This window comes from Carassius carassius, chromosome 4 (assembly GCF_963082965.1).
Source record: "Carassius carassius chromosome 4, fCarCar2.1, whole genome shotgun sequence".
NCBI lineage: Eukaryota > Metazoa > Chordata > Actinopteri > Cypriniformes > Cyprinidae > Carassius > Carassius carassius.
Genome location: NC_081758.1, coordinates 28,604,182 through 28,624,507, shown reverse-complemented (window position 1 = coordinate 28,624,507; position 20,326 = coordinate 28,604,182). Strand labels below are relative to the sequence as shown.

Sequence of the window (20,326 nt, the reverse complement as noted above, 5' to 3'; positions counted from 1 at the left end):
GTTATCATAAGATGGCACTAGGTCGGAGTCTGTAATGTAATCCACCACACAAAAGCAGTAAACCGTGGCTTGTGCGTTTGCCATCACAAATAAACAACACATTTTTAGCCTTAGATGAACAAATGAAAAAATAAAACAAGAGGACGAAGAACTGTAGCAGCACTGTGATGAATAAATTGCATGGACTTCCGCACTGCAAAAAAATGTCATTAAAGAAATTAATTAAACAAAATTGGTTACCAACCCAACCAACCCCCGCCCTAAGTGTTTTATGTTGAATTTTTCAACATGTTATTTATTGTTTATGTCATTATTTTGTGCCTTTTGTGTGGTAACATAGATCTGCTCTGCTCTTTGTAGGCTACAAGTAGTTCGAGATTTTAATATTTTCGTAATATTAGCCTATATAGGCTACTCATACAGTTATCAGCGCAAATTATACCGAAATGTCGCCTAACATCATCATTGTATTTTCTTTCTCGGTACATTTCTAGCACTAGCTGCCAGATTTAACCATACATTTACCCAGAATTTTGCTGTTATTTTTAAAATGCTACCCCTCAAACACAAACAAAGTATCATAACGTAAGTAACAAATAAATCACTGCTACTTTGATCGTCCTCCAGTAACACGGGCTTATTCCGGACGAGAGCAGTTACGCCCAGTGCCACACACCGCCAGGCGTGCCAGGGCTCCTCTGTCCACTGCGCTCTATATCACACTGCGGCGCAGCATCCGGAGGACCGCGCAGGACGAGCACAACTCTTCTCCACACAGCTTCATCCATACGCATACTGGATGACTGTGAATGCGCAATGATCGAGTCACGGTTTGCCCTTCTGTCAGCTGTCCGAAATGAAACTCCCGGTTTAACACGGATACTGCATCTGTTTAATTATTCATAATTGTTATGTTTGTTTTGGATAAGAATTGTCACGATATATTTTCAAGGAACGATATGAATGTGACGTGTAGCGGCTTTCTGAAGGAGGATAGCATCCTCTCCGTCACTGGTGAGCTGGATCGGGCGTATAACGGAGCATCTTTTTTCTCATCTGGACTATAGAGCGGGGCCGCTCCTGTTGCTGAAGCCTGTGTGTACATATGATGCTCTTGAGCTCAAAGGAATGAATTGGACATTTTAATAAGGAAACACGCTGCCAGGGAGACGTTTGATCAACTCAACGCGTAAAAAAGTAGGTATCTATTCTGAGTTTGGGTGCAACACTTATTGAAGCTCTCCAGTATAAACACACTAGACTGTGGTTTGCATGTGTGTGATGTCATTGACAGGGCATGTGATGCGTATTATTCTAAACACTGACTCAGTTCACCATAAAATATCTAGGTGGAGCGCACGTTTAATGAATGTGAAAGGTTTCTTTTTAGCTTTTGTCTCATTTACATTCCTTTATATATGAAAATATTGTTACTATAATTGCTCATTGTGTATTCTGTCTTATATCTGTTCTGGGAAGTGGAGTAGGGAGATGATGACCTTTCTCTGACAGATCATATAGCCAGACTGGGTTTTAAAGGGTTTTCGTGTTTCTCAAACCTCAACACTGCACATTTTGTATATATATATATATATAATTTTTTCTTCTCATTTAACAGCTGACTGTTATCATCAGTTCAATAATGGAGGCTCCAATACATAAATGTGTAATTCTGAGGTCTTTCAGAAACTGGATTGAAATACAGTGCTCAAAAACACAGCCTTTCTATGACTGATCAAAAAAGACTAGGCAGTATTTTATTAACTATGGCCAACAGAGCTATATAAGTGACATAATCAGTAATATGCCTCACTGTAGTTCTCACTTTATAGAAATGTATATCTCTCAACCTGGTCATACTATTGTCCAGTTTAAGAGGTGTTTTGGGCACTTGGGCAGTTTGGCCAGAGACCATCTTAAACCAGTTAAGTTCAGCAGTCTAGCTTAGGGATAGATCCAATTGAAATAATTTTTAAATAACATTTTCAGGACATCTCTCTTGAAGATGAGTCACTTGAACATAAATGGGGACATTGAGGATCAAGTGCAGGTCCATCAATCACAGTGAAATGTATCATTTGAAATGTAGCTTTTTCAGATTCACCAGTCCCTGGTCTTGTGCCTTGAGTCATAATGGACAACAAACTGAGCACTTCTTAATGGAATATACCATACTGACATACAAGCACTTTAATCATATAAATTGCTAGCTGGCAACAGTGAAAACACTGGTTCTTTAGAGAGGCAGGGTTCTATCAAGCACAGCACCCGGAACTGGTTTAGATGCTTCTGCAGCCTAAGTGCATTCTCATTGACGTGAAATACAATAACTCGTTTAGATTCCACATTTGCATTGCTGTCAGTACTGTTTGTACCTCTGTAGCTCAGTGCAGTGTTTTTCTGTGTCAGTGTCATTGAATCTGAGTGGTGATTTTTAATTAAATGCTGACATGACTACATTTAAAAAGTCTGTACACTGTTGACTAATGAGTTACACTCTTAAAAATAAAGATTCTTTATTGGCATCTGGTTCCTTAAACATCCTTAAGAACCTTAAACATCCGTATAAACTTTCTGTAATGCAAAAAGGTTCTTTAGACTATTAAATTGTTCTTTACACTAAGAAAAACAGGTTCTTTTAAGAATTGTTCACAGAAAGGTTCTCCGGATCTGTTATATTTAAGAGTGTATGTTTGATCTGTAATTGCCTTCTGTATTCAAACAATATTTTACTTGCTTTAACCCCTGTTTTTTTCTGTATTATTCACTATATTTTAGCATGCACTATATTTGTGTACACTGTGTGTGTGTGGCATTTTTCATATTCTGTGGTACTCAGAAAGAAAATGTGAATCAGCACTATAGGCTACTGTTGTCAGGCTGTAATCGGATCTTTACTCCTCACAACAGTTCTGGAATTACAACCTCAGCCTTCCACATCCAGCAGGAAAATGTGAGAATCCAACGAAATCTGCCAGAGCTTTCATTAAAATTAGAGCATAATTCTATAGAAATCATATTAGATTAAATAAATATTAATAAAACATAGCACAGATTCAGGAAATCTCTGCATTTCTATCAAAAGCTACAAAAATACTAATAAAAGAGATGCTCGATCCATTGATCAGCTGTATTCTTGTCAGCGTGTTTGTTGAAAGCTTCCCCCGCAAAAGTGCAAAAAAGGTTTCCATCAAAGCTTCAAATGCTGGCATCAAATTCCATAGGCTACAAGGGTAATTACTCTACTAACTGAAACTGTCTCCAAATGCATAACTCTGAGCAGATGCTCCCTTTCTCACTGATTTTATCTTTCTAGATGGTCTGGGGGTAATATAGTTTAAACTAAAAGTGATGTGACGTTTGGTGTCCCATACTAAGAATTTGTACTAAGAATCCCATCAAAGTGCACATACACAGCAGTAAGTAGGGAACACACACTGTGAACTCACACATGGAGCAGTTGGGGGTTCGGTGCCTTCCTCAAGGGTCCCACTTTAGTCGTGGTATTGAAGGTGGAAGAAAGCACTGTTCACGCCCCCCACCCCCCACCTACAATCCCTGCTGGTACTGAGGCTCAAATCAACATCCTTTGGGTTAAAAGTCTGACTCTCCAACCATTAGGCCCCTATAGTTAGTGTCCTAATGCCAATCACCTGACCTAACTCAAAAACCTAATTAAAACAGAATGTAATATGGTTAGAATGAATCAATGTTCATACAAAATGATGACTACCATGAGTTTCTTTTCAAAAGGCAGAATGATTTTGTTACCTTTCTGTTCCTCCTTTTCTCTGAGCTCTACCACAACCTCACATATGTATCACTGATTCAAACAGGAGCATGAAATTACACACCACTTATCAAAGACATATTCTCCCTTGCAAGTGTGTGTGTATGTGTGAACTAATTGCATTGAGGTAGATTTAATTGAAGATAGTAGTATTTGCGATTAAGTATTCCTATGCTTCTGTACAAATGTTCCATTATTACACATTATAACTATTTTTGCATCCCCCAACATTTCCTAGGCTCTTAGTATGGCTGCAAAGTCCTTAGAGCCGGGGTCTGTTTCCATTCCCATGGAGGAGACCAAGCGTGCAGGTAGCGCCCCTCCAGATGCTGCCATGCTGACCCACCTGAAGAAGGTGGAGAACCATATCACAGAGGCACAGAGGTTTTCTCACCTGCCTCGGCGTTCAGCAGTGGACTTGGAGTTTACAGAGATCTCCTACACCATCCGTGAGGGCCCCTGTTGGAGGAGGCGAGGTAATACATGAATCCTCATGATGAAGCTTATGTGGTTATTACAGTAGGATGAAACTTAAATTTGGAAGCATAACTGAAAATAAGTGATTAAAGATGTTTTTTCCATGTGGTAGTAGTTTATAAAATGTACCTGTGATATTTCTGTTGTGTCAGAAATCAATACATTAGCAATTATTTTCCTTTTACTGCCTATGGGTACAAAGGTGATCCAGTGATTTACTGCATGATAAACTACCAAAAACAGGAACTTAAATGGTGCAACAAATCAAACATAAACACTTCACTGACAGCAACTTATTTATGTGGTTGTCTGTGACTAAACATTCATAATGTAAGAAATCAAGATACTGTTAATAAATTAAATATACCACATGGGTCTCTGAGATACTCAAATTTGAATTGTCGATTGCTGCTCTCATTCGTCCATGGCATCCGGGTAATAAAACTGTGCTACTTTCACACCGTTGATTTTGTGCCAATTTGCATCTCAGTTATATCTCAACTGTTGCAAACTGGCCTTTTAAGAATTTTATTGTAGTTAATTGGCACCAATTAGTTAGTGTGCCGACATACAGACCAACTGTGCTCGCAGCAGCCCAACTCTGATTCCCCTCTCTCAACCCACCACTTTCCTCTCAGCTCTCTACTGTCCTATCCCAATAAAGTCATAAAAAGTTAATAAATATAACATAAAACATAATTTTATTGTAATATTGTTGCAGTGTTTTTCTTGTTGCTAGTTTGTGGATTGATTTCTAAGAGTACGCTTTTACATAATGTACAGGTAAGGTTATAAAATCATTTTAACTCAGATTAATATTTCATATCCTCCTTTTTTTTTTTGTTTGGTTAGTAGTAGTCCCATTAGTGTCATTATGACCCTGCCAAGGTTTATTTTGCTATACTGATGGGATAGCTATACCTAATCTCTTAACACTCCAAACTCACAACACACAAACACACATATGTATGCACAAGTACACATATACACAGGCATAATACTATTAGCCCCTCACACACACCATCCTGTGTCCTGCACTGTACAGTGCTGTTCTCAGCAGTCTTAAGATAAAGTAAATAATTCACATCCCCAGACAGCACGCTACTCAGCTGTCTCCTGCCTAGTCTAGCTAAACCTGCACGGGATGAAATCAGTCCACACACAAATGCTAACTCACACTCAAACACAAAATGAGTGATAATGGATAATGAGTCCAAACAATAAGCAGGGATGAGGCTCAATAACAGGCAGGCTGAGAGAGTGACTGCTGAGTCCAGCCCAAGATGACAGTAGACCAGTGAGCAGTAATGGCAGGGCAGAGCGAGATCGGTGGATAGCAGTGAAGGTCTGACAGGGACACTTAGCATAAGAGCCTAAACACTCATGGTCTCTAACTAAAAATAAAGCAAAGAACATTAGAGAAGAAAACGGAACTACATGAAGGACACACAGGGAAAGTACAAAACAAGACTAGAATTGCAGTCTAAAAGCCACAAGGAAGAACACAGCAACATAATGTATAACAAACTGGCAAAACATGAGGGAAAGAAAGCACAATATAAAGGAAATGGTGAACATGAGGAACAGGTGACAACACTCAGACAAACAAAGACTAAACAAGGGGGTCTGGTAACTGGAAACAAGGAGGCTGGATGAGAGGAGCACATGGCAAACACAAAGACATAGAACACAACGTTAAACAAAACACATTAAACAAAGACAAGACAGATAGAACAATCAGGGGAGAACCCTGACAGTACATGGTGTTTTTTGCTAAGTGATAGATAAGATAAGAGCTAGAACTGGCTATCAGCAGTAATATATCCATTAATGTCAAACGAGTGCTCAGTTGACACATCTTGGGAAGCTACAGTACATGGAGAACTATGCAGAATTTTAACATATAGCTAAGGACAAGTTGAGGAGCAATGTATGATTGCAGGAGAAGTTATTTGTGCTTAAATGCTCTTAGGGAGCTTTGGGTGTATTTTGGGTTTATGTAACTGTTTTTTTTTTCTATTTTAGTAGCTCATGGGACCAGAGAAATCTCATAATGTCTTTGCCTTCTCCTGTCTTTCTCTCTTTCTCTCTGCTCCATGTATTTTATCTAGAAAGCAGCATGAAGAAGCTGGTGCAGTTCTGTATGCTGGTGAATGATGGTTACTGCATGCACACCAGCTTCTATAGTTTATTGTCCTCCAGCATGCTGAGCTCCACCCACAAATTGCTACTTGTTCACACACACACACACACACACACACACGGCACAAACCAAGCACACATACACGACAGATGTATCATAAGGTCTCACGGTTGCAGACATTAGTAAATGGAAGAGGGTGAATCATACAGTAGTGATCTCTATGACACTTTTAGCAAGCCACTCCTGAGACTTATATATGTTCTTATGTTCAAATGGTGTACCTCATAATGCTGTTCCTGAGTTAGCACCACATACATTACTATGCCATTCTTTCATTATTATCTCATACTTCATTATACAGTCCCTCTGGTGTTCCATCTGTTGAGAAAAAAGCTCTTTCATGTGTAGTTTATGTATTAGCATTGATCATTTTAAAATACCGCAAAGGCAAATGTATTTGCTTGCTTTTACATGGTGATCCAGGTTTATCCTGTATTCCTCACTATTTCATTGCTGTGCAGTCCATATAACATGTACACATGTGGGAGATTTAATTGTGAAGGATGTGTTGTTCCTCTATAAGTACTTCCCCAAGCTCTGAATGATAATGTATGTGAGTGCAGGCAGAGAAGATAGATTAATAGTTATGTATGCAGGCTGATGGTTTCATTTTTGATGGATGAATACAAGCTGTTTGTGGCCTTCCTGCCATTTAACCTTCCTCTTTTTGATGTCATACTGCTCCTCTGCTCTTTTTTTTTTTCCTCTCGTCATTATTGATCCGTCTCTGTTGTTTTCACTTTTCAGTATTACCTCTGGCCTCTCTCTCTACATTTTTTTCTTTCCCTCTGGACGCTTGTTCACCTGTCATATTTAATATTTTCTATCTTCCTGAAATTTATTTTTCTTTGTTCTGTTCCTCCTCTCTCGCTGCTTCTTGAAATGCTTTGAGTCATAAACATTCTGCATTTTGGATGGTTGCCTTGATCTGTGGGAATTAGCATAGATGGCTTCCACAGATGTTATACAATACCAGTGCATTTGCAATAAGCCCAGTGGTAAAGTTAGAGTTATGGGTAATGCACAGGGCTTTTAATAATCTGCTCTGTGACTGTTATGCTTTTGAACATGGTTCTCGTGGATCTTCAGAGAGACTATCTCTGTACTTTAATAGCACCTAATTAACCCAAAGGCACTTTTGTACTGAACCAGATATTTTATCCAGTTTGAATTAAACACAATCATTTTACACATATTACACCTTCAAACTGTTTACTTGATAGTTCTAATGCAGAATATGGGATTTTGTACTCTTGCTTGAGGGTGTAATTTGTACAGGAGAATTCCATCACTGTACAGTTGATTCAGTGTTTCAGTTATTAACACTCTTATTATAGCCTGCGGTTTGTACACCAATGCAACAGTTATTCATTAACAACATCAGTTTGCAAATACGAGCAAATTATTCATAAAAGTTTTGTCATGCATTTTTATGTTATACTGACAATTGTCTCATTCTGTCACTTCATACTCACACTTAACAGCATAGGCGGGGTGACCATTTGGGCAAAAAACAAGATATCTTGGCCACAAATCAATAATTAATTCCCACAAATTCATATATTTCCTTGTTTTAGGTCAATTGTTGCCCTCTTGTAACTAATTTGTTCCCTCATTTTAGATTAATCAGTTTAACAAAGAATCAACTAAATTTAAACATCAGAAAAATAACAACATGCACTGTAAAAAATGACTGTAATTTTAACGGTAAAAAACTTGGAAAATGCTCCAGTACAAACCTGTTAAATGGTTAACAGTAATTTCCTGTCCCCAGAATTCTCTGAGTTGCATTTCAGATTTTGTTTGGATTTGATGTTTTTTTCTTTGAAATAACTAAGTTTCTTCTTATTTTTTTTTCTTATCTGTTATGTTTATTAGGGTGGTATGTTACATATAGGGTTGTTAAATTAATGTTTGCTGCATATTTCAGTTTAATGAGTCTCACCATGATGGTGTTTAGTGCTTGTGATGACACTGTGCACCTTCTATATATCTTATTATTTAAAAGCTGATTGTGATGGGCTTTGTTTCTTCACATGAATTTCTCATTACCACCTGCTTTTGGTGGTTACTAGTGTATTACAAAGGTAGGTACAAAACAGATTTCAGTACTTCAGTAAGTTGGTATATTAATATTATATCAGTTAAATGATGGTATTAAAACTGTAAATGTAAAGTAAAAACCGTTAAACCTTAAACGATGTTACCATATTTTTAACGGTATAATTCTAGCAACCACAGCTGCCGTTTTTTACCGTATATTTTACAGATTTTTTTTACAGTGTGGCCAAGATTTACCTAAAATTATATTATTAATCTGTGGTCACGATATGCAGTGCTTTAATTGGCCCAAAAGAGGTGCCGGTACTCTATTATAGCCTTTATATATAGTTTTTCTTTTGATGACTCCCGTCATCCCCTGAGGTAACGACAACTGTATTGAAGGGGTTTTATATACAGCAGTCAACAGACGACCTTATAAAAAATAATAAATCCTTTATTAGTTTGTGGATTTGCTTGAGCTAGAAAGAGCTACTGAACATAAATTAAATATGCAAAAGGATTTTGAAAAAATACCCTTAGAATAGGGTGACCAGATGAGATTGGCTTAAATTCGGGAGGGCGGGGGTAAGGGGGGTGTCTGCGGTCTTGGGTGACGGGATGGGGGGCTTATGATATTAGACTTCGTAGCCTATAATAAAAGATAATGAATTTCAAACCTTAACTAAACACATTTTTATTCAAAGAACAACCGTCTATCATTTCTCTTTAGTCTTCCACAAGAAACAACAACATTAAAATCATGAACTCAAATGTCATTGTAAAAAAAACAAAAAAAAAAAAGACTGTTGTAACAGTGCGTAAATCAGACCTTTCTGTAACGCTAACGCTAATGAGCTTAAACTTATTTTTTGTACACAGTGCCGCGAACTGTCAATCACTCCTGTACGCGTGCATCACTGTCCTCCTCGCAGCTGCAGCAACTTGCGCTCTCTTCATCAAGCTTTAAAACACAAAGGGGACAAAGAGGTTGTATTGTCTTTGTGCATATTGATTAATTAGATAAATAAATATCTAAATTCGTGCCTAGCTGCCTACGGTATTTTTTTAGAACTTAGAAAAAAGATGCTGCAGCCAATGAGCAGCCGGCGGGGGCTGGTTGCAGGACGACTCAACCTCCGCAGACAGTTTTTAATGTTGATCTGACAATAACTACTCAAGATTTTGCTTTAGTATAATTTTCGTGACAATTAGGGCCAGATTCGGGATTCGGGACAACAGTTTAGATTTCAGGACTGTCCCGAATTTTTCGGGACGTCTGGTCACCCTTCCTGAAAGAGCTACTGCATTACTTTATTAGCTTGAACCTACAGCGAGTAGTGTCAGCCAGCGAGTCATCTGATTCTGATCGTGTTGTTTTAGTACTCAGTGTATTTGAGTGTATTTTTTTTACCGAGCTTAGTATGCGCGTTTCACACATCCTCTCCGGCCACGTTGAGTTGTTACTGACAGCGGCAAAAGCGACGCATGCGCTTTTCACTTGAAAAACTCAAGGGTGTATGGGTAATGTAGTCTCTGCTCTTGTTGGGACAAATTAGGAAGCTTGCATTGTGAAGGGCACTCTGAAAAGCGGCAGCGCAGGCAAAAGATTAAAACCTCTATTAAAACAGATGTCCAAATGAGCGTACCAGTACTCTAAAAGCACGTTCTGAGCGCACGGAGAGGTGGCGGTACGCTCAAGAGCTATATTTGGAAGCGGCGGTACTGAGTACCCACTTAAAGCACTGACGATATGTATTTTTCTGCCTGTCATGTGTGGGGCTTCATAGCAACTTACTTTTTTTAATTAGGAAATTTTGTAAATAATAATAAATACTGATTTTTTTGCTAGTATTTACTTTCAGAAACCCTCCTAACAATGTGTAGGACTGTACATTTCTAACACAAGATAATATTGCTAGCAGATTGATGACTGCCTTCTTCCTTATCAGCACATAACCACAAACTGCATGGATGCATATTGATTAAATGTGTTTAAGCTTTCCAAGAGCACTCTCAGGCTGATCCCTGCAGTTCAGTTCATACTATAGTGCAGGCCCATGTAAAAGATCTCAAGCAGTGCTGCTTGTTTTTAACTCATGCTATAGATGGAGAAGAGGATGAATGCATGATCAGATTGATGGTCAGGTTACACATCGTCAGCATGTAGCAAAATCTAAAGATGAATTATTAGTTACAGGATGCAGGGCATATCATCTGTGGATGAGTTATCAGCATTTAATACTCATGGATGCCACAGATCATTGGTTTGCAGAGAAGCGTACAGGAAATTATAGGGCGATGTGTGGTGTTGCCCCTGTCACTCACTTTCTTTTTCTCTTTCTCAATTCTGTCACTTACCTTGCATAATTTTTTTCCGAGATGTAAAAGTAGAGAAGGACAGAGAAATGCAGGGAGTGTGTGTGTGTGTGAGAGAGAGAGAGAGAGAGAGAGAGAGAGAGAGAGAGAGAGAGAGAGAGGGAGGCAATCATAGTACTTCACCAATGACTCAAAGCTGTGACTGAAATATAAAGCAACACAGATAAATGGGGAAGACAACACACATAACATAAACCAGGGATCTTCATGTGGGCATCTGTGGTCTCAAGGGAGTCTGGACACTACTGTAACCCTGTGGGGGTAGGGAGTTCTGCTAAATATTCAATAAATAACTTCCTACTACATAAAATTGAAGCTGAATGAATTGCTCATCTCCAATCACTCCACCGGCCTCACTCTGTTCCCACATCTCTCGGCCCCACCTCACTCGTCACATATACTTACTAAGAAATGGCCAGTATGCTAGTAATATGCATGCTAATAAGAAGCTAGCTAATAGTGAGAACTGGTCCTTAAAATGAAGTGTAACCATTTAAATTCTATTTGAGATTTTTACTAGTCTGTGGTGTATCTGGTTATTGATGCAAGTTATTGCATTGTTCATTGTTATTTTTGTCACATAATGTGTTTAAATGACTGATTTTGTTCTTTTTTTTCAAATGAAAATGGTTATAATTATCACAGTTGGATGATGGGTCAAATCGTAACTTGTATTCTGTTGTTTAAATAATTTCATTGGACATTACTTGTCTTGAGAGTTAATAACATAAAGTATTTTGAGTACAAAGTACTTCACTGGAGTTCTATCAAATATTATCATATGTATACTATTATACTGCTGTGTTTTATCAAGTCTGTATTTGTTTGATGCCAACTTTCTCTGTCATGAATTTAATTTGGCAGCTAGTAACTCTAACTGTATTGAAAATGATGTGCCCAAAATGCTGTGTGCAGGATTTAAGGCCCTTCTGAAGTGTCTGTCTGGAAAATTCTGCTGTCGTGAACTCATCGGAATCATGGGACCCTCAGGGGCCGGCAAGTCCACTCTCATGAACATTCTTGCTGGTTACAGGTAAAAGTGCATGTATGCATGGAGAAGAAATATTCCAGAATTCTTTTCCTGTTTATCACTTTCTAGCCTTTCTTTTTTATAAACTTCTGTCCCTTATCCTTTCTTTCTGCAGAGAGACAGGCATGAAAGGTCAGATCCTGGTAAACGGGCGACCCCGTGACCTCCGCACCTTCAGAAAAATGTCATGTTACATAATGCAAGATGACATGCTACTGCCAAACCTGTCAACACGAGAGGCAATGATGGTGTGTGTGTGTGTGTGTGTGCATAAGAATTTTTGTATCATATGTCATTCTGATTGGTCAGTTGCTGCCATCTGTGGACAAACTTTTGCATAATGATCACTAAGCTCTCTCAATTGATACAATAATTTCGGCTTCAATAATTTATATACAATTATTTGGTAATTATCACAACATAATCCCCATCAGGGTGATTTTTTTTCTGTGAATGACAGAAAAAGTAGATGGTACATTATCCCTTATTTAATGTAATCTTTCTTTTTTGTTTAGGTTTCAGCTAACCTTAAACTTAATGAAAACATGGAAGTGAAAAAAGAACTGGTAAGTTTTTGTGGTATCACTTTACTGTATTTTCAGATCATCTGTGTTATGTTAGGAAGTTATAAATTATCATTGTGTTTATAATAAAAAAAAAAATCTAAATTATGATATAATGTGTGACAGGTGAATGAGATCCTCACAGCATTAGGACTGCAGGAGTGCGCTCACACTCGCACCATTTCTCTGTCGGGTGGCCAGTGTAAGCGGTTGGCCATTGCTCTGGAGCTGGTCAACAACCCACCTGTCATGTTTTTTGATGAACCCACTAGGTGCCCAAAGCTGTATTACATTCAGCCTTATTCCTAATTCGTTTGATTGTTTGTGGTAATATTTCTCCTTTACGGAACATTTCCATTTAATATCCCCAAACGGGCATTTGTGTTTGTTTCTGTATGTTAGTGGTCTAGACAGCGCGTCCTGTTTCCAGGTAGTGTCCTTGATGAAATCTCTGGCTCAGGGAGGCAGAACCATCATCTGTACCATCCACCAGCCCAGTGCTAAACTGTTTGAAATGTTTGACAAAGTAATTGCTGTATTCTAAAATTATATTGTTCTGTGAAAATATGTTTTGATTTATAAGTGTGTGAGGATGTTGATGTGTTCATGTTCTTGTTTAATACTCAGTTTGTTCTTCTTTGTAGCTTTATATCCTGAGTCAAGGTCAGTGTATATATAAGGGAACAGTCCCACACCTTATCCCTTACCTGAAAAACCTTGGACTTCACTGCCCCACGTACCACAATCCTGCAGACTTTAGTAGGTCTACTGTGTATTTGTTTGTGTGTGTGCACGCACGTGCGTGCGTGCGTGCGTGTGTGTGTGTGTGTGTGTGTGTGTGTGTGTATGAGAGAGAGAGGGAGAAAGAAAAGTGATAGATAGAAATAGATATGCAGCTAGAAATAAATCTTTATGTATGCTTTCTATTTTTGCTTTAAACTAAGCACTAATGTAGCAGTTTGTATGTTCTATATTAGCTTGTTTTTTTTGCCTCATTTGTTTGCTTTAGTTTGTCAGGGAGACATATTAACATTTTAAATTTTGTTTCTTAAAAATTTAACTAAATAAATACACTCATTTAATATGTACTCTCACTTGACATAAATAATCCATTCATATCTAGGTTATGGTATTATTCTACATAGGACAGATCATTCCCACATATCTGCAACATAACATAACATAACATAACATAACATAACATAACATAACATAACATAACATAACATAACATAACATAACATAACATAACATAACATATATAAATGTGGAATAATGAATGAATTTTGAGGAATTAGTCGTTTTTTTTAGCAAGGTCACAGGTAATTGATGAAAAATAATAGTAAAGACGTTGTTACAAAAAGTCTATTTTAATGTAATTGTTTCCACAGAAATATTAAGCGACAAAGATGTTTTCAACATTGATAATAATAAATGTTTATTAGTCATATTAGTATGATTTCTGAAGGATCATGTGACACTAAAGACTGGAGTGATTACTGCTGAAAATTCTTATTGCCATCTAATAAATATATTAAAATAAAAATAAACATTGTGATTTTAAATTGTAATAATATTGACTGCATAAATGCAGCCTTGATAGGCATAAGAGTATTCTTTCGAAAATATGAATAAATCATAATGACCCAAACTTTTGTAATTGTACATTTGTAAATGTATTTTTGAAATTATTATTAGTTATTATTATTAGTTGAAAATATTTTTAGTAATCGTTGTTATACGATAGAGTGCTTTCAAAGATGTCATAATTCTCTTTGGCTCCTCTTGTTTATTAATCAGTCATTCAGCATGTGTATGAGTTCTGCTGTCTCTCTGCTGGCAGTAATTGAGGTTGCCTCAGGAGAGTACGGTGATCTGAACCCTGTTCTTTTCGAGGCGGTTCAGGGAGGCCTGTGCTCAGATGAGGGAAAGAAGAACTCCATTGACAAGAACGACGGCACCACATCCTGTCCCTCCCAGTGTTACAACGTGAGTAATGGACACTTACTCTCACACACAAAATCTGTCTGTTTACCAGTCTCTGACCCACACACCTCAATTTGTATGTGTATTCATACAGGATTCAGGCTACATTGAGAAACACACTTTTGCCACCAGTACCCTCACACAGTTCTGCATCCTCTTCAAAAGAACCTTCATCACTATATGCAGGGACATGGTAAGAATTGCCATCTATTGTGATTGGCGGTGCCTAATATATTAAAGGCTAAAGAAATGCAATGACAAAACAATGTCTGTGTTCAGGTATTAACACACCTGAGAGTGATGTCACACCTGTGTATTGGTGTGCTGATTGGTCTGCTGTACCTAAACATTGGGAATGATGCCAGCAAAGTGTTCAACAACACTGGCTTCCTGTTTTTCTCCATGCTGTTTCTCATGTTTGCTGCACTCATGCCCACCGTCCTGACATGTAAGGCATTCTCTGTGTGTGTGTGTGTGTTTGGTTGTGCGTGCTTGATTCTTTATGAGCATGGAAAATAGATTTGACATGAGTGATTACTAAATCTTTTTTGGTTTGTGATGGATTAGAAGCACCCATATTGGCTTGATTGAGAGTTATGGTCTTTACAGAATCAGTGGAGCTGATTGAATTAGGCACTGATGCAGTGATGTATTTCCCTTGCAGTTCCATTGGAGATGCCTGTGTTTATAAGGGAGCATCTTAATTACTGGTACAGTCTAAAGGCATATTACCTGGCCAAGACCATGGCTGACATTCCATTCCAGGTACTTCTGTTTCTTTGTCTTTACATGTTATAATGTTAAATCTAAGGAAGGAGCCACTGTTCTATCTGATTGGAAGGACTTGCAAGGTTGGCATGTTAGGGGACGAGCATTTCTAAATGTACAGAGGACATATCAACTAATGATTTGCTGTATCTGTCCCACTTTTCAAATCATTCCATGTGCCCCAGGTAGAATCCAAATGTCAGAATATGAGTGCTCCTCTCTTTTTTCCAGATAATTTGCCCAATAATGTACTGCAGTATAGTGTACTGGATGACAGAGCAGCCACCAGAGGCGGGCAGATATCTGCTCTTTATGGCCCTGTCCACCTGCACTGCCCTAGTGGCTCAGTCCCTGGGGCTTCTCATTGGAGCTGCATCCACCTCACTACAGGTAGGAGGACTTCAAACAAAAATACTGTAAAACAGCAATATTTAGAAGTATTATTACAATTTAAAATAAGACATGTCAAATATTTTTTAAATGCAATTTATTCCTGTAATGGCAAAGTTACATTTTTACTCTACTCCAGTCTAAATTGTAACATGATAATTAAGACATCATATGTGGATTATTATTATCAATGTTGAAAACAGTTGTGCTGCTTAATATTTTTGGGGAAACTGTAATACATTTGGTCAGAATTCTCTGATGAGTAGAAAATTCAAAAGAACAGCATTTATTTGAAACTGAAATATTTTGTATCAATGTAAAAGTCATTACTGTCACATTAAAGCATCTATTCTGAATAAAATGATTAATAAAAAAAGAAAGCGTATTGGATAGCATATACATTCTCTATGTAATTTTAATAATGTATAGTCATTTAAACTTCATGTTCGAGTCATGTGCCAAAGCAAAAAATAGGTATGTATATAAAATATGTATAGTTTAATATGCTGTACCCTGTATATAGTAATTGTACAAAAATGAAAATGTACTTGTACATGCAACACACAATAAAAAAGTAATATTTAGTTTGATTGTGTGTGTGTGTGTGTGTGTGTGTTTGTTAAAATGTTTGAAATTCTGCATTAAGCACATTCATTTAATATTTTAAAGGTTTAGTTCACCCAGAAAATGTAAATTCTGTCATTAATTACTCACCCTCATGTCGTCTCAAACCCGTAATACTTTCGTTCATCTTCAGAACACAAATTACATTATTTTTCAGTCAGTTGAGTTGCTTTCTATGCAGGGTCAAAAAGCTCTTGGATTTTATAAAAAATATCTTATTTTGTATTCTGAAGATGAAAGAAAGTCTTACGGATTTGGAACAACATGAGGGTGAGTAATTAATTCATTTTTACGTGTTACAACTATCCCTTTAACTTAGACTTAAAAAAGATATATATTTTTAAAATTCCATCAAATGACCCACAGCCCCTAGTTTGAATTCCCCTGCTTAAACACACAATTTTTTTTCTCTCTCTCTCTCTCTCTCTCTCTCTCTCTCTCTCTCTCTCTCTCTCTCTCTCTCTCTCTTTTTACATAATTTCAGGTTGCCACATTTGTAGGTCCAGTCTCTGCCATCCCAGTGCTTCTGTTCTCGGGCTTCTTTGTCAACTTTGACACTATCCCTAAATACCTTCAGTGGAGCTCCTATCTGTCATATGTCAGGTGGGTCAAGAACCATAACACTGACAGTCCTAAACAGGCAATCATCGCACACAGAAAACTCACACTCACACACTGGTGTCTTCCTCTGCAGGTATGGTTTTGAGGGCGTGATCCTCTCAATCTATGGCATGAACCGCTCAGAGCTGGAGTGTCCCGGTGTGGTGTGCAAGTTCCAGAAACCAGTGGAGGTGCTGCAGTTGCTGGATGTGGAGGATGCTAAACTCTACGTGGACTTCATAGTTCTGGGGGTCTTCTTCTTTGTTCTGAGACTTGCCACTTACCTAGTTCTACGTTATAAAGTCAAGTCAGAACGTTAGGGCCAAAACTCATCATCAGACATACATTTAATTTCACATACACATAAACTCTCATAAATGCACATAATCTATTTGCAATGGAGACAGAAACCAATGCACATTGATTACGGAGTCATTGTTTGGCAGTGCAGCATTTATCCTCAGTTTTTGTTACTTGAAAAATATTTTTGAATCTCAAAGTATAGAATAGTAAAAAATATAAATTGTTTGATTTATTTAGTTTTCAATTTTGAATGTATTCCATGCAGTAACAGTGTAAATGCATTTTACCCTTGACTAAACGTTGAAGCATGAGTCTACTGACAGGACTGTTTTTACAATATTTACAATGACAATCCAATAACAGCTCCCAACAGCATGTGGATTGGCCAACAGGCAACATGCGAGTCTGTTGATGTCATACTGAATTATCATCACACTGTTGTCTCACTGTTAATGTATTTCGTTCAGACTGAAGAATGTTGAGAATGTCATCAAAATGTGTTTCGGAGGAGAGTGCACTGCATGCTTGGGGCACTTTAGGACATGCAAGCAGCAGAAGCGAGAACTGTGTGTGAGGCATTCAGTATATTACAGATTATAAGAATGAATCGTCCAACCAGCGTATCTTCAATTCCATTTTTTGTCTTCCCACAATACACAGAGTCCAAGGAGAATAGTATCTTCTGCAACCTGCTGAATATTAAGACTTTTATGATCGCTCAAGGCAATTCTGGGCAAAGCATCAACGTCAACCTAAATCTAACCGTTTGAGGAATGCTGCAGCAAGTGCCCTTGATGTGAACTGCCTACCTTTTTTTCTCAGAGGGGCAACTGGAATACCTTGCTTGACAAACATTTTGGCATTTTGGCAGTATACATCTGTCCTGCTACCTTTAATTCTCTGACAACTGCCTTTGTGGTATCCTGAGAGAGAAACAGACAATAGTTTGTGGGCTTTTGCTCTCTTTCTTTCATCAGGAGGGATCAAATCTTGAACTTGTACAGTACAAAAACAGTGACCAAAATATGTAGAACTCAATGTGAATCGGCTAATAACAAAGCACCACTGAATTGACTGCGTTTAGCCAAAAACAACACATATCAAATGTTAGAAACTCATTTGCAATCCTAATCCTATTGAACATCTCATGCAAACATCCATTACTTTCTAAATAGGAGTCACTGGCCTGTTCCTTTCTACTTCTTTTGCGACTGTTCCCTGGACACTTAATCTGGGATGTCAGGACATCTGTGGTTAGTTGCAAGTGAAACAATCATATACCTGGAGAGAGATGCTGGATGAACACTTTATGCCCTCTTCAGTGGTGTGGTGTGCTTTTCGGGATGGTTTGCATCTGTATGCACATTTCCTCCTATCTGCTTCTCCCCTCTAGCAGCCAGGCTATTTAATACTGCAATGCAATGCAAACATCTTCACAACTAACTGGAAATCTTTTTGAGTCATGCTATGTGTTATGTCCTAATATAATGAAGGCTACTAATAATCTGAGTATATACACAAAGAAAAGTATATGTGTTATGCTTTAAGCAAGATTGTAAATACATGTATGCACTTTTGTTGATGCGGTTTTATTAGAACTTTTCTGGATATTGGTTTGTAATTAATTTTATTTTTATATCCGTAAATATGACATGCAAATCTGGAAAAGGCAGTGTTGTGACCGGAAAATGCATGACAAATTTGAAATCAAAACACAAGATGCTGTGACTGAGGAATTTATGTTGCACATGTGTTGTAATCCAAAAAATACTCCCAAAATGATTGAATAATCTGCAGTGGGTTCATTTTAGAACATCTTTTTTTTGTTTTAGAATTGGGCAAGTTTACAGTGAGCATTGTGAGTAGTAAAAATGTGATATAAAGGCTTTGAGACAGGAAGTTGGCCTTCAAAAAAGTCAGTAGCATTTAGTTTTAACACGCAGTACTGTAAGGTATGATTGTTCTTTTTCTAGAACAATCTGTCCACCAATATTTTGTGCACAGCTTTAAAGAAGTTTTATGTATTTATTTTTTGCCATATGGTATACCAAGGAAAAAAACTAGGTCAGCTCTTGGTTGTGGATGTTTTCGGAGCACAAGCTCCATTTTCAGAAGAGCTGCTATAGAGCAAGGGATCAATGAAGCTATTAGCTGCTTAACAGTCAACAATCCAGTATTCAGTATTGCTTGATGCAAACCAGTCAGCAGCTGCTTAGACAAAGAGTGTTCTATATTCTATTTCCCTTTGAGTCATCTGAGAGTTTTAGAATAAGGAAATGTTTACCATCAAGAATCTGTCTTCTAATGGTACACAGACATCTAGTGTAGAGAGTTGGGTAATACCTGTTTCTAATAGCAATAGTATTATTGTTCTGTGCCTAGTGAGTGATATTTCCTATCTAATCCTTGAATATTCGATATATTTCCGGTATTTGTCTGTCAAATCTATATTGTATACAAATCATTTTGCGTGTCTGTGTCATTAGTATGTTTCAATATGGTTTTCTGTATGTGGAGTCTTAGCTGGAAGATTTTGAGAGTCACCCGGATGAGATCATATTTCACACACTCATATTTAATCATGTTAATTTGTCTTTAAGCAAAATCACATTCATTGTTTGTTACGCAGCATGCATGCCTTAAATAAAAAGCATTTGATGGTTCTCTCTCAGATTACAAAATAAAAAAAGATAAGCAGGTAAAGTGTGAATCAATTTGCGAGATAGTGAAAAAAAAAAACCTTTTGTTAATTCTGTTTATGTATGAAAACATTCTACAAGGTTTTGGCTTGCACAACAGATGTGCAGAGAGCAAGAGTTACTGCGGTTTGCTTCCCAGTTTAGCTGCATAATTATTATGTTTGCCTCATCAAAAATGCAAGTTATGTGTGCTAAACCATGTTCAAATGATTATAATAAATGCATTTATATATTACCTACACCTAATTATTTCTGTCTCTGTAGTAGTCCAGGCTATACTTATTTAAAATACTCTGTAATTACTTTATGGATTTTTTTTTTTTTTTTTTTTTTTAGAAAATATGATTTTATTAAATTTGAATTGCTAACCATGCAGTTAGTTTAATTTGAGACAACCTGCTTATTGTCCACCCAAAAATTAAAATTCTGCCATCATTTATTCACCCTTGTGTAGTTCCAAACTTGCATGACTTT

General features: G+C 37.4%; 1 protein-coding gene across 1 annotated transcript; it reads left to right on the top strand.

The window, feature by feature from the left end:
* Window positions 1-532: 532 nt before the first annotated feature.
* Window positions 533-19,617, top strand: LOC132139688 (ATP-binding cassette sub-family G member 4-like). Its single transcript, XM_059548235.1, has 15 exons — window positions 533-1,197; window positions 4,029-4,266; window positions 11,805-11,922; window positions 12,035-12,167; window positions 12,435-12,485; window positions 12,609-12,754; window positions 12,885-13,008; window positions 13,127-13,241; window positions 14,326-14,471; window positions 14,563-14,661; window positions 14,748-14,916; window positions 15,133-15,233; window positions 15,468-15,626; window positions 16,735-16,853; window positions 16,945-19,617. Exons 2-15 carry the CDS (start codon window positions 4,038-4,040, stop codon window positions 17,168-17,170), a joined length of 1,935 nt encoding a protein of 644 aa, XP_059404218.1. The 5' UTR covers window positions 533-1,197; window positions 4,029-4,037; the 3' UTR covers window positions 17,171-19,617.
* Window positions 19,618-20,326: the final 709 nt, after the last annotated feature.